The sequence below is a fragment of the Sinohyriopsis cumingii genome, chromosome 6 (assembly GCF_028554795.1).
Source record: "Sinohyriopsis cumingii isolate HCF-2022 chromosome 6, ASM2855479v2, whole genome shotgun sequence".
NCBI classification, from domain to species: Eukaryota; Metazoa; Mollusca; class Bivalvia; order Unionida; family Unionidae; genus Sinohyriopsis; species Sinohyriopsis cumingii.
The window spans coordinates 29,440,601-29,453,024 of NC_142966.1; the positions used below are offsets into that span (position 1 = coordinate 29,440,601).

General features: G+C 32.7%; 1 protein-coding gene across 5 annotated transcripts in view; it reads right to left on the reverse strand.

Annotated features, from left to right (window-relative positions):
• Window positions 1-1,251: 1,251 nt before the first annotated feature.
• The window catches only part of LOC149796566 (receptor-type tyrosine-protein phosphatase alpha-like), a 107,458-nt gene continuing 96,285 nt past the window's right edge, over window positions 1,252-12,424 (reverse strand). For 4 of the 5 annotated variants that reach the window (XM_089961264.1, XM_089961263.1, XM_089961261.1 and 1 more), the window contains 12 exons: window positions 12,373-12,409; window positions 11,556-11,653; window positions 10,311-10,430; window positions 9,265-9,413; window positions 8,715-8,850; window positions 8,049-8,198; window positions 6,968-7,060; window positions 6,395-6,508; window positions 4,571-4,702; window positions 4,059-4,213; window positions 2,766-2,901; window positions 1,252-2,423 (listed from right to left, as the gene is read on the reverse strand). In XM_089961264.1, the coding sequence (XP_089817390.1) occupies window positions 2,328-2,423; window positions 2,766-2,901; window positions 4,059-4,213; window positions 4,571-4,702; window positions 6,395-6,508; window positions 6,968-7,060; window positions 8,049-8,198; window positions 8,715-8,850; window positions 9,265-9,413; window positions 10,311-10,430; window positions 11,556-11,653; window positions 12,373-12,409 (1,416 nt within the window). In that variant the 3' untranslated portion in view covers window positions 1,252-2,327. Of the gene's footprint in view, window positions 2,424-2,765; window positions 2,902-4,058; window positions 4,214-4,570; window positions 4,703-6,394; window positions 6,509-6,967; window positions 7,061-8,048; window positions 8,199-8,714; window positions 8,851-9,264; window positions 9,414-10,310; window positions 10,431-11,555; window positions 11,654-12,372; window positions 12,410-12,424 lie in introns of those variants that run through there. The other variant, XM_089961265.1, reaches the window with a different exon arrangement.

Here is a 12,424-nt window from a genome sequence, read left to right on the forward strand (position 1 = left end):
TGAACAGGCGACACCATGTTTGTTCCATAACACGTGCCATTATATGCGTCAGTCATCGAGACAGTTGTTTGTGTGAGTCTTGGTTATACTTCTTATGATTATGTCAATTTCTAACATTCTCTTATACGGTTAATTATAGACAAATCACGTGTCTTTTTAATGTCCAGCCGGAAAATCTGACACTAGATTGGAACTAATATATGTAGTAGCATTTATTTTGTTCTATATCAATTCAGTGAATTTCTATTCAATTTTTCTTTGTTACTTCATTTCTACCGACACGATGTATAATCAATAATGCTGATTAAAAATATGGAAGAGCGAGATGGACTATGAAGTAACGCATGGATACTTCGTCGAAACAACAATCGGTATCAGAACAGGTTGCAAGCAATTTACAGTGATAATCAAAGGAATAAATATACATTTCTACCTATCTATCTAACTATATATATGTGTGTGTGTCTATATATATATATATATATATATATATATATATATATATATATATATATATATATATATATATATATATATGTATATATATACACATATATATATGTGTGTGTGTGTGTACGTGCGTGTATGTGTGTGTCTGTGTTGCCTCCATATATCAATTTTCCATCACTGATAATACTAACATTGTAAGGACGGAGGTTTGTCATGTATAAATACAACGACAAAACTGTTTTTGGTTTGTATTTATTGCTCATCATTTCAATAATTTCAAAGCCCACTTTGTATTTGTTTCATTTTCAAACATCTCAAATGGGTACGTTTTTCGAAGATATCAAATGACTGGTACCATTAATTTACTCCGTTGAATTCAAATTTGCCCTATATTTTAAAAGATATTACAACTTGGACCACCCTCAGTTTTGTCCTTATTTCCTTTAGTTATTGTTGTTGTTGTTTTTCTTGTTTTTTGTGAATTTAATACCATTTTTCAGCACATCATGGAATATATATGCCGCCAGTATAACTGGTGCTGGACTAACCTGGGAAAACCCAGGTGAGAATCACCGACCCACAGGATGCTGCTGGGAATCTTTGTCACATGCCCACATTTGTCGACCTTGTAACTCGACCCCATGCGGATAGGTGGGATGATAATGATTGACATAGGGAAGTATTTTAAACCACTCGTCCACTGGAGGCCCCTACATTTACAGTAACACGATATCTGAAACTTTGTTCTAGTACATAATTTCGAATTTGCTTTTGTAGAAATGTGACCAATAATAAAACCAATATCATTTATTTGCTTTATTTCTCCACAAAATCACACCTATAATATCTGTACATGCAAACCATTGCAAATGATATTTCATAATCGTTCCGTTCTTTTATTCTTATCTAGTTAAAGAAAATCGAATGTTTCAATAGATAAAGATATAAACAAAATAGAAACAATTTTAAGAATGGTGTTAATTTCAATCAAATCTATGTATTCGTACACTTTGATGAAGTATAAAGTAAGGTTAACATATCGTTCACATTCAAAATTGTATATTCTTAAGTAAATTATGAATGACCATGGCTCTAACATATGTGTCTATATCTTATGAAAACTATGCATGCGTACCAGATATAATTAACAAAACTAGGACCCAGTCGATGTTTTTGTTTATATATATCTCAAATAAATTGTCATTTCTCAACAGAATATACGAAAATACAAATAGGACAATATTTGGGTCACAAAATCAACTAGTTTCCTGCTTTCACTGTTGAAGATGTCATGTAAATAACATTAACAAGAAATTTAGACTTGACCCACTGACTCGTAAAGTAAATGTCTAATCAAATATTACCATTTAATTTCTCAGAATTATTTTCATATTTCAAAACTAATCGTTGAGTACAGTCTATCTTACAAGAATGTTACTCCATTTTCTGAATACAGAAATCGAAACATAAAATGAAATAAGTAAAATAAAAATTGTGCTGGTCCAAATATCCGTTTACAATGACATCTGGGCGAGATGTCGTTAGGGAGGTGCCACATCATCCTTCGATAAGGGTTCCTGGGACATATATTCCATATCGGTCTGTTCTTATTGAAACAGCTTCACTTTACTTAGGATGTAAAAATAGAAACAAAATAAAACTATAAACGCTACAACTTTCTAACATAAACATATACCGACTTGCTTATTATGCTTTTTTGGATAACGATTATGTTTATGATACCAAATGAAAAAAGGATGTTAAAGTCAAAGTAGTTAAACACTATTTTATTTAATAAAGAACTATAACTAGATATATAACTGGATCCATATTCAAATAATCTACATGCTGTGATGAAATCTCTTCATCATTGTTGATCAAAGAATTTCCCTCATGATCCCAGCTGTATTTTCATATGTGCATTCTGGCAAAGCATCGGTTTGAAGGCATTTGTAAATGAAAACATATTGCTCCTGAAATATACACAATAATTAGGCATAATAAGTATAGATTAATTATAACAATAGTAGCATTAATTGTAACTGTTGTCATTGTAGTAGCAGTAGTAGTAGTTGGTATGTGTAGTAATATCAGTAATAATAATAATAATAATAATAATAATATACACATAAAGATAATATTCCAGTATTGATTATTCACCTAGGAAATAACAATGCTGATTATACAGGTGACACAAATGTATACAGATGAACTAAATTTCATATCTACTTTTACATACATTTTTTTTTAATTCAAGACCACAAAACAAACAATTTAGAGAACTCGCGGAAGACAAACAATTAAAAGATATTTACCAATGTTGGTAGTAGTTTCCGACTCCTTTCTAACATCTCCGCACTTGTCCGCAAGATATGAATTTCTCCGTCCCTACGAATTCTTTCTTTTTCATTCAGCAAGATGTAAATAAGGCTGCATCTGTTCAGCTCCCGTCTGAGGTATTAATCAACAGAAACTCGCATACAATGTATGAGACACAACATAAGGATTTGTTTTATCTTTCATACTTAATAATCAGTTTCAATAGCCTCAAATGTATTATTTAAGTGTATTTCCAATCGAATTTTGGATAATGTAAATTATATATAGGACGAATGATTTGGTCCAAGTATTTTAATGTTACTCAGGCGAAAGAGGTTAAGTCTACGTGCAAGTAAAAATCGATTTGTTAGGACACAGTGTAATTCACGATTGAACATAATGCTTCTGAAACATCAAGGTACCATCAAATAATTAATTATATGTGCACGTAAATAAAACAATAAAAATACAGTGCAACAAAAATATTAAATCCCAATATATACATATAAAATAAATTATATTTAACAGTACCTGTCATGAATTTGTAATTTGTAGCGGAGTGCTGTTATATAGCGATTTGTTTGTAATATATGTTCAGTTATATCCGCATGCATGATTTAACGTTAGGGCCACGATAACAATAGCATTCTTTCATTTAAAACAATAGCACATTATATCATAATAATTTATGTGCGTTCAACATGTATGCCAAAATATTTAGTACGATATGATGGCATGGTGTCAACACAGATAGAAGACACTATTTGATAAAACATGGGTAACTATGTGATATGATGGCACGGTGCCAACACACAAAGAAGATATTATTTGATGAAAAAAGTGTATCTATACGATATGATGGCATGCTGAAAAACAGAAAAAGAAGACTATTTTATGAAACCTGGGTAGCTACACGACATGATAGCACGGTGTCATCACATATAGCAGAAACATTGGTCGCTTATCTTTTCAAAATAACAGTATTATAATTATATGCACGTTAGAAAAGATTTCCACGCCATTGCATGTTACGTTGGGGCAGCCCGTACGCTGAATAGTAATAAGGTAAACCAAACAAATGAACAATATATAGTATCGGGTCAAATTATGGAGTCCAGTTTAACTAAACATCCACCCATATATTTAATGTGTTCAACCCATGCTCTAGCATAATATAGTGCGATAACTATATAGAATAAAGTGGGTATATAGAGGGCACACTTTATGCAGTCAAGAATAAGTACACGACAAGATTTATATGCTATATAGATGCAGCTCTGTATACAAACCTGGAGTAGAGGAGGACAGGATTTAATTCGCTTGGATTCGAATGGTACTGGCTAAAGTCCTCAACTAGTGACAAAACAGAGTTCGAATCTGAAGGTACATCATGTGATTCTTCCCAGGTTTTCAGCAAGAGCATCGTTAATTTTTGTGGTTCTTTCTGAGGTTAGAAAAGAGAGATCACTTCATCTTTTCGTATTGGCAATACTTACAAAATCATGAAAAGGAAATGGTTACATATGATGTGTGTCGTATGGGCACTGAAGCGCACGCATAATCTTTAGAGCATATGTTTCGATCATTCTCTTAATCATTTCTAGTCAAACCGCTTTCTGTGTCTTTACAAAATTAATGGTATTATCCGGCAACGCTATGGTCATATCATAAAAGAGTTTTCCCATTATCCTCTTAAAAATAACACAATATATAAATCATTATCTCACTTACAAAGGCAGATTATTATGGAATGTAATTAAATTAATCATTGTTTGATTGCTTAAGCTAGCAAATGTGATACCCTTTCGTCACTTGTGATGGAAAACTGATTCCTTTCCAAAGCTCCCAGGTTTTCTTTTTTCTTACATGTTATTTCCAAGCCAGCAACACTTTTGGACTGATTGACTCCAATGGAAAACAAGACATCGTTCGGCTGCGAATAGAAACTCTATTATTTAAACACATCGTATTGTAAAAATATATGCGTGACATTGATATAATTTGAAAGCACCTTTTGTACTTTAATATGACATCTGAACGTATTTCCTCATCTGTCAATTCTATTACTGAAAACAAGCCCAATCTGCCATCGTATTCAATACAGTGAAGTATCAGAAATTATTGTACACAAATGTTTTCACACACCATGTACCATAGTACGTGTACTTATATTTTTCATTAGTCGTTCCAGATCAGAAACTAATATTTCCGTAATACCGGTTCTCGGTTGTTCAATTTTTATTTCACTCTCATGTGAAAATGTTTATATAATATAATATTTATCCGTTTAAATCTAGTCCGTTTCTACAGTATACATGGAAACTTGAAACCGATGACATGTCTGTGCACCATATACTGCCCATAGCATCTAGTCCTTGGGACACTGGCTTTTACCTCAATACGATTTTCACAAAACGCACCAGTAAATACACAAAATGAATTTAATTATGCGGGTTGGCTTTACAGTGTCACGCACATCTGTATTGTGTGTTTGATTTTGGTCCATGACAATATATTCTCTTTTTATAAATAGAGTATGATAATGAAATTTCTTACAGTATCTGGATAATTGTCTGATTGGATGGTTGAGTATTGCAACATGGATCAGGTGGGTTAGAAAACTGACAATTATTCTTATTCCTATTTCCTAGTATTGTTCTTGCTTTAAATATAATTCTGCATATGTATTTAATGGTTATTGTTGTGCTTCGATTTAATTTGAGAAGAATCGTTTGTATGGATAATTCATTTGAATCACAAAGTGCACATAGACTTTGGACTAGAGCAACATTTAGGGATTATTGTGAATTCCTTCAAAGACGCTGTGGATTATGCTATTGTGATTCATCAAGACTATTGGCATTTCAGAACATGTACAGATATTAATTCTTATGGACTTAAAAGGAACTTTTAGGAATATTTTGGATTTATTTTATAATACTTTAGTTTTCTTATATTTTCATTGTATAAATTAAAGACTTAAATAATTACTTACGTTTAACAAATGTTGTTGGTTTTGCTTCTTCATATTACTTAATTTTAGACATCAGGGTCTTAACAACAGTGTCTTATAAGCTATCATTGAAATACAGAAAAAGTGATATTGATAATTATATCAAGGCAAGCAATCTCGAATGTAATATTTCCGTAAGTCTTAAACATGAGTATCAGTTGGGTTTATTTATGGAAATGTTTTTCAATGATGGAAGAAGTGTTAAGTTAGCAGTGCTCAAAATATGTGTTAGGTGTAGGACATGTAGAATTAATATTAACAGTATTTATGTCAGCCATTTTAAGTAATTGTTCCTAATCAAAGAAGTGCATTTCCGTCCATAGAATACTCACCCCTTTTAAACACTTACAGCAGATTTGCTTCAAGAAACTGAATAGTCTCTCAGAGAATCAGCAAAATATGATATCACACTTTAGTGATTAGATACTAATTTAAATTTTCTGTCAAGATAAAGAAGATATCGAAGCCGTGTTCAAACTTCAGATCTCTTTACTTTCAATATGCCTGTGATTAACGTATAAGATTTATTTGTCAGTTTAAAAAGAAGAACCACTGTAATATACGTTTTATTTTTTTTAGATGCAGACAGTGTATATTTATAATTCTACTTACACCGTTGCTATCTACGATGATCAAACTTTTGATATTCCTCTCTCGAATGGTGGCCAGCAGTCTTTCGTCGTCGACTCGTTTCATTACGATGAAGGCATCTTTTCCCGACAGGTTCTACAATTAACATGTTTTCCAATGACAAATTTATAACAGCACAGTACAACAGCTAACTTAGAGTCAACGACATATGTAGGAAATGGCCTGAATTAAGAGATGGATTCAAATAAAAAGATAAAGTTTGCGATTTTACCAAATCTTTGGGAAGGACCAAATTTGGTTATAATTTTGTGGTGCTTTGATTTCCTAGATTATTGGGCGGAAACGTTTGTATACATAATGTATGTTCCTGGCAAGAAATATGGGTTTTAATATACCGCAACAGTTGTAAATATTAAACAGAAGAGAACGCTTCCTGAAAACCTTAATAAATTGGGTGAAAGTGCTCAGAATATTATATCTACTAAAAATAACCTCCCTTTGACTTTTGGATAACTTTCTGGGAATTCCATCATAGGTAGAATCTTCACAATGTCTATTAACTATGATAAGTTTACAGCAAAAACTACATTTTACCGGAAGCCATATGATCTCAGACTGAAAGCCTTCGGCATTCAAGTAAACTGGCACATTGTTTTCCTCTTGTCCAAGCTCTAATTTCTTGAGCATCTAAAATAAGTTAAACAAATCATTAAGTTGATGACGATCCCAACAATACTTACAATTACATCTTTACAGCCCTTACGAAATAATAATGGGAGAAATCACATTTTCATGCTGACATTGGAGAGTTTATGAAATCATTTCATTTTAATCTTTCAACATAAAACCATGGAACCATACTCATCGCTACATACTTAACTGTGAAATATACGATATAAGTGTGCAGACATAAGTAAAGCATAAACTACTTTATAATTTATTAGTGATTGACAATTATACACTGAAGTTACACTGCAAGCCCAATAGTTCTACAACTGAACTAAAACCAACATAATCGTATAGTTTATATTGAATCTGTACCTACAACTAGAATTTGTTTTCACCAATTTCAAGATGATCGTGTCTGTAAAGGTTTATAAAATATTCGATATGCTTTTGTTAAAATGCACAAGACATGTGCAACTTTCATCATTAGTAGCAGTTTCTAGTTTCTCGTCGACAAACTTGATTTATCTTTCCTTTTATGAATTCAATATGCACATTCACTATGTAGCGGCCTGTTACAACATATAAAACTAAACTGCTGATCACGTTATTGCGTTCATCGCTGGATAAGTGATTAGATTTGCATCAAGAGTTATATATATTACCATTACATTATCTCCACTGGAAGCACCCTTTTAAGGGGTAGTTGACACTTAAGGTATCACATCAAGCTAGCGTAATAATACTAAGACATAAGCAACAGTTGTGTTACTATTGGTGTATACTGAGCTCACGCTTCAGAAGTTCTAGCAAATTGTGGAACACACAGATAAGAAAAATGTCACTATTGAGATTGCAAGATTTTCGTTTGAGCATTCATGTCGCGAAGAAGTCAGTTATTCACTTGGAGATTTCCCATACATTGCATAGGTGATTCAGTTAGAGACTTTGTTCATACACCTTATAAATGCTTAAAATTAACTTGCAGATTTTTATAAATACTACGTGCTTTGTATTGTCTTTCCAGGCGAGTCAGTCTGGAGCTTTCGTCTTGCTCCATTAAATGTCTGAGTGTATCTGAAAACTGTTTCTTTAACACGGGAATTGTTCCAAATCCAAGAGCTTCTGCGACAACATCGTGCAGGAATATAAACTGATTCTAAAGAAAGAAAGAAAGCTATATACAGATACGTGCATCGGTAGGTATGAAAGTAGATACATATTTTAGTTATATTTTACACTCTCAATGCAATTCTGCGTCTACTGTCGCATGATCTGATAAAATGACTAAAGACAATAATAAGAAGTGTTTAATATCTGCAGTGTGCAGAATTGAACTACAAGCATAACTGCCTATTTATTTTACACACAAACATTTATTTCAGGCTCAAACGTTTCCACCTCATTAGGAATGCTGCAAACCCTAATTTCCAATGTTTAAACTTTCGGTTTAAATTTTGCTTGTTCTTGCTTATTCGTGCTCATTTGTTGAAACCTACATGCTGGCTCTATCATGTTTTAATCTTTTGAGTCATACGTAGCATAAGGTGTCCTCGCTGATTTGAGAAAACAAATGGGAATAGTTTTTTACAATTAAAAATCCATTATATTATATAGGCTACTAAATAATATACTACTACAGCAAAAGTAAAAGTGGCCTGATCATCAATAGTACCGCAGTCTGGACCATGTTGACTCTCTGCTCTCGTAAATTCTCTACACATTTCATAACGGCGACATGTCCCGTTTCACATATCTCGTCGTAAATGATGTCCAAAGCGATGAATGTCCCTGTTCTTCCAACTCCAGCACTGAATAAGGATTTCATCAGATTTAGATAATTCTGTCATCTGAAACACTTATGTTACACTGAACACGGACCTTATTTCAAACACATAATTTCGTTCAAACAAGAATTATTTGCAACGATGGTATCAAGAACTCTTCCCATTCTACAAGCGTTGAAAAATGGCAATTATACAAAATTCACTATCATGAATGTTTGGAACTAGTCAAAGACGCACACACATACATTGCACATATTCTAGTTCATACAATAAAGGAATTATGTTGAACCATTAATTCTAAGTTGATCTAAATATCACAAAAGGGCTTTGTTTGCTTTCTCTCTCTGAATCACATGCAAAGATAATAACCACTTAAACGTTATTCCTATCGTCCTAATTCAAATTCAATGTTTCATAAAGTGAGATTCCAAAGTATACCTGCAATGCACAACCATAGGACCCTTGTCATATGCCCTGTGCTTCCTGACAGATTTCCAGAACTCCACAAGTGACCAGGCCGTGTCCGGTACGTCCTTGTCCGGCCAGTCTGTGTAATGAAACTGAGTAACCTTCCTTGACTTCTCACTCTAAATAAAAGAACTGACTTAGAGGTGCTGGTTTAAGATCTGCTTGTTTTCTTTTCTAGCAATTTCATTGGTGCATAACTAAAGCTTATTTTCTGTTCAAGATATCATTAAATAAATAATTAAATTTCTCTTCATATGCGATTCGAATTCTCGCTATCTAATCGTTTCTTTGCCAATTGCTATTTCTCGCATATATTAATGAGTATAGCCAATATTAATAGCTTGTTCTTTTAACCTCTTTTATCATTTCCTTTTCAAAATGTATCTGCTCTTACTGGCTATTTTAAATGCATTGATATGCATATATATTCGAAACTATTAGATGTAGGTGCATTATTACAAGTGCTTTATAAATACGGTAACATATTTGTAAATTTAAGAGCAAACAACCAATGCTAAATAAATAAAAGAGAACACTTAGTACATCTCAAGCTACTTTTTGTCATTATAATATTGTCACTTCTACGGTTCACCAACAAAACTCTGCAAGCATTTAAAACAGAATCGTTTAGCAATCCCATGAATAACATTTAATGCCAGTCTCGCACTTCTTACCTGTAAATCAGACTTTAGAAAATTAAAAATATTTTCACAGATAGCAAGAGATTAATATACTCGCAAACAAAATTCAGATGTAAATACTATTTCACCTTTATGATAAAAACTAAAACACAATTCACCGTTAAATGCTGACGAAGTATGGATTTTTTTACTGTTAGATTTATATTATTGTAAATAAGAAGCAGAATAATTCGATACTGAATGTTCCATCAAAAATATATGTTTATTTATTAAACTCCTACCTATTAGATTCTATTTTAATGCCTGTCCCTCTAAATAATATAGCACTGAACAAAATATATGCTATTAGTTCATCATGACATGCGTAACATTTACCACAATTATTTGTAAGTCTCTTCTGACATAGTCAGTGAAAGATTCATTTCGTAGAAGTTTAACAGTCACATCTCCGTACGTCTGCTCTTCTTTATCCGGCCAGTACTGAATACACTTCATCTAGACAAAAACATAATATTCACTCTTCTTTTGTTTGTAAGCAGTATTGGCAAACGTCACTTAATATAGTTTTTGATGATCTATTATTCATTATTTGTCCGCAAAATATGGACCTGATATGTAGGATAATATTATTCAACATCAAACGCAACTCGCATTTAAATCCCATAAGACATATGTGAACTATCAAACTTTGGGTCCCCGTTTGATAAACTTGCCAATATGCAAAACCATGCGATACTTATAGCTTGGTTAACATTTGTTAATTTGGTTAATCGTTATCAATACATTTCGATAAAATAAACAAGCATTTATCATATACTTCAAGAAGGAAATGCATATAAAGCGAGGGTGAAATTTTATTGTTTCGAAATCAGGTTACATATAAAGCAATATGGTATAATTAAAATTATAGAAAAATCAATTGAGACAAAAAAAAAACACTGATCTTCCATTGATGAATTAAGCACTTCTGGTTTCTGATCACGATTTATATAGTTCAAGTATTCTGAATATCTTCTGTCATTGACCTGAACCAAATAGCATTAGGTACCCAAACATGTTAACGCCTTTGCCGATTTAAAAGCATGGATCGACTTAGATATCAACATGAAGAGCAACATTGCTTATTGTAGGCCTAAATTAAAGATCAAGTAACTGTCACGTGGAAATTCTGTTGCAAGTGCTATTATTGCTTTTTCCCTGGTTTAATAATGTGTGCCTATTATTCCTCATAATCAATGCAAGCATCTCCATATTTTCTATTTAAAAGATTCAATGTAATGTGGTCATCATAAACATTGTCGTCATTATATGTCAACATAATTGGTGATATGAATGTGCTATGTTCTCCTCAAAGTTGGAGAATCAATGTGGAACAAAACCAAAGGAGGAGTAATATTTAAACCAGTGTCGGATAATACAGCGATAAACATCTATTCTCAGTCAGAATCCCCTTATTTGTAATAGCAATAACGAATCAACCCAACCATCACCACACGCACTCACCACCCCACCCGCCAAATAATCCCCAAACCTAGTTTATACCGTTTAAATGTATATAATCACACAAAGCCCTGCAACATGTGAAGATTTAATTTTCCACCAATTATAATTTAGACAAACCTTGCCCATTTCATTGAGATTTGTCAGCATGACTATGCATTCTGTCCCTTCTTGCCAAACCATCCACCAGAAATCGTCCACTGTTTTGTTTGTAGGACCTGTGATTGTAATTAACTGAAATTAACTCATCCATGATCTCCGGATTTTGTATCCGTCATAACACGTGTAGAAGATACTACCTGAGTGTTTATACAAAATTGATTTAGGGAGAGAATTTAGTATTTTCGTTAGTAAAGTTTGGCAAACGATATTAAAATTTTCAACAAAAATATCTTTTGAAATACGGAAAAGCGCAGCAAAATGTTCAACGCCTTGCTTAATTGCATAGTTCATTCAAAACACCTCACAAAATTGAGGTGATATGAGCTTCAAGTACATGGAAGTGATAATTTACTTAACATAACGCAAAGTGATGATAAATAGAATGTATCTTTGTTCTTTACGAAATAATATTTTGCCAGTAAATAGTACAACAAAGATGTAATGTACAATGACAGCAGAAAATAAACACACAACCACCGAGCTATATTCTCATTGCCTTTATTTCATCTAAAATTAAAAGTCTAAGTTATCTCCTTATCTCCTTGGAAGAGTTATCATTTTGCAACCTAACGGTAACAGTATAACAATTTCCCTGCATTCGTACTAGTATGACGTATCATATAAATACAAAACACTGAGTGGTGTTCATTATAGTGCAAGCAAATTCCAAACTACTCTCATTGTTTCAGTTCCTGATATCTATTACCATACATTACTAATACTGACAAATATTTTTCATTGATTGATCAACTCTTTTATGAGAATGTGTACATACCTTGTGCCGCAATGTAGCACTTGCGGCCTACAAATCCCTGTGAGAAAAACAA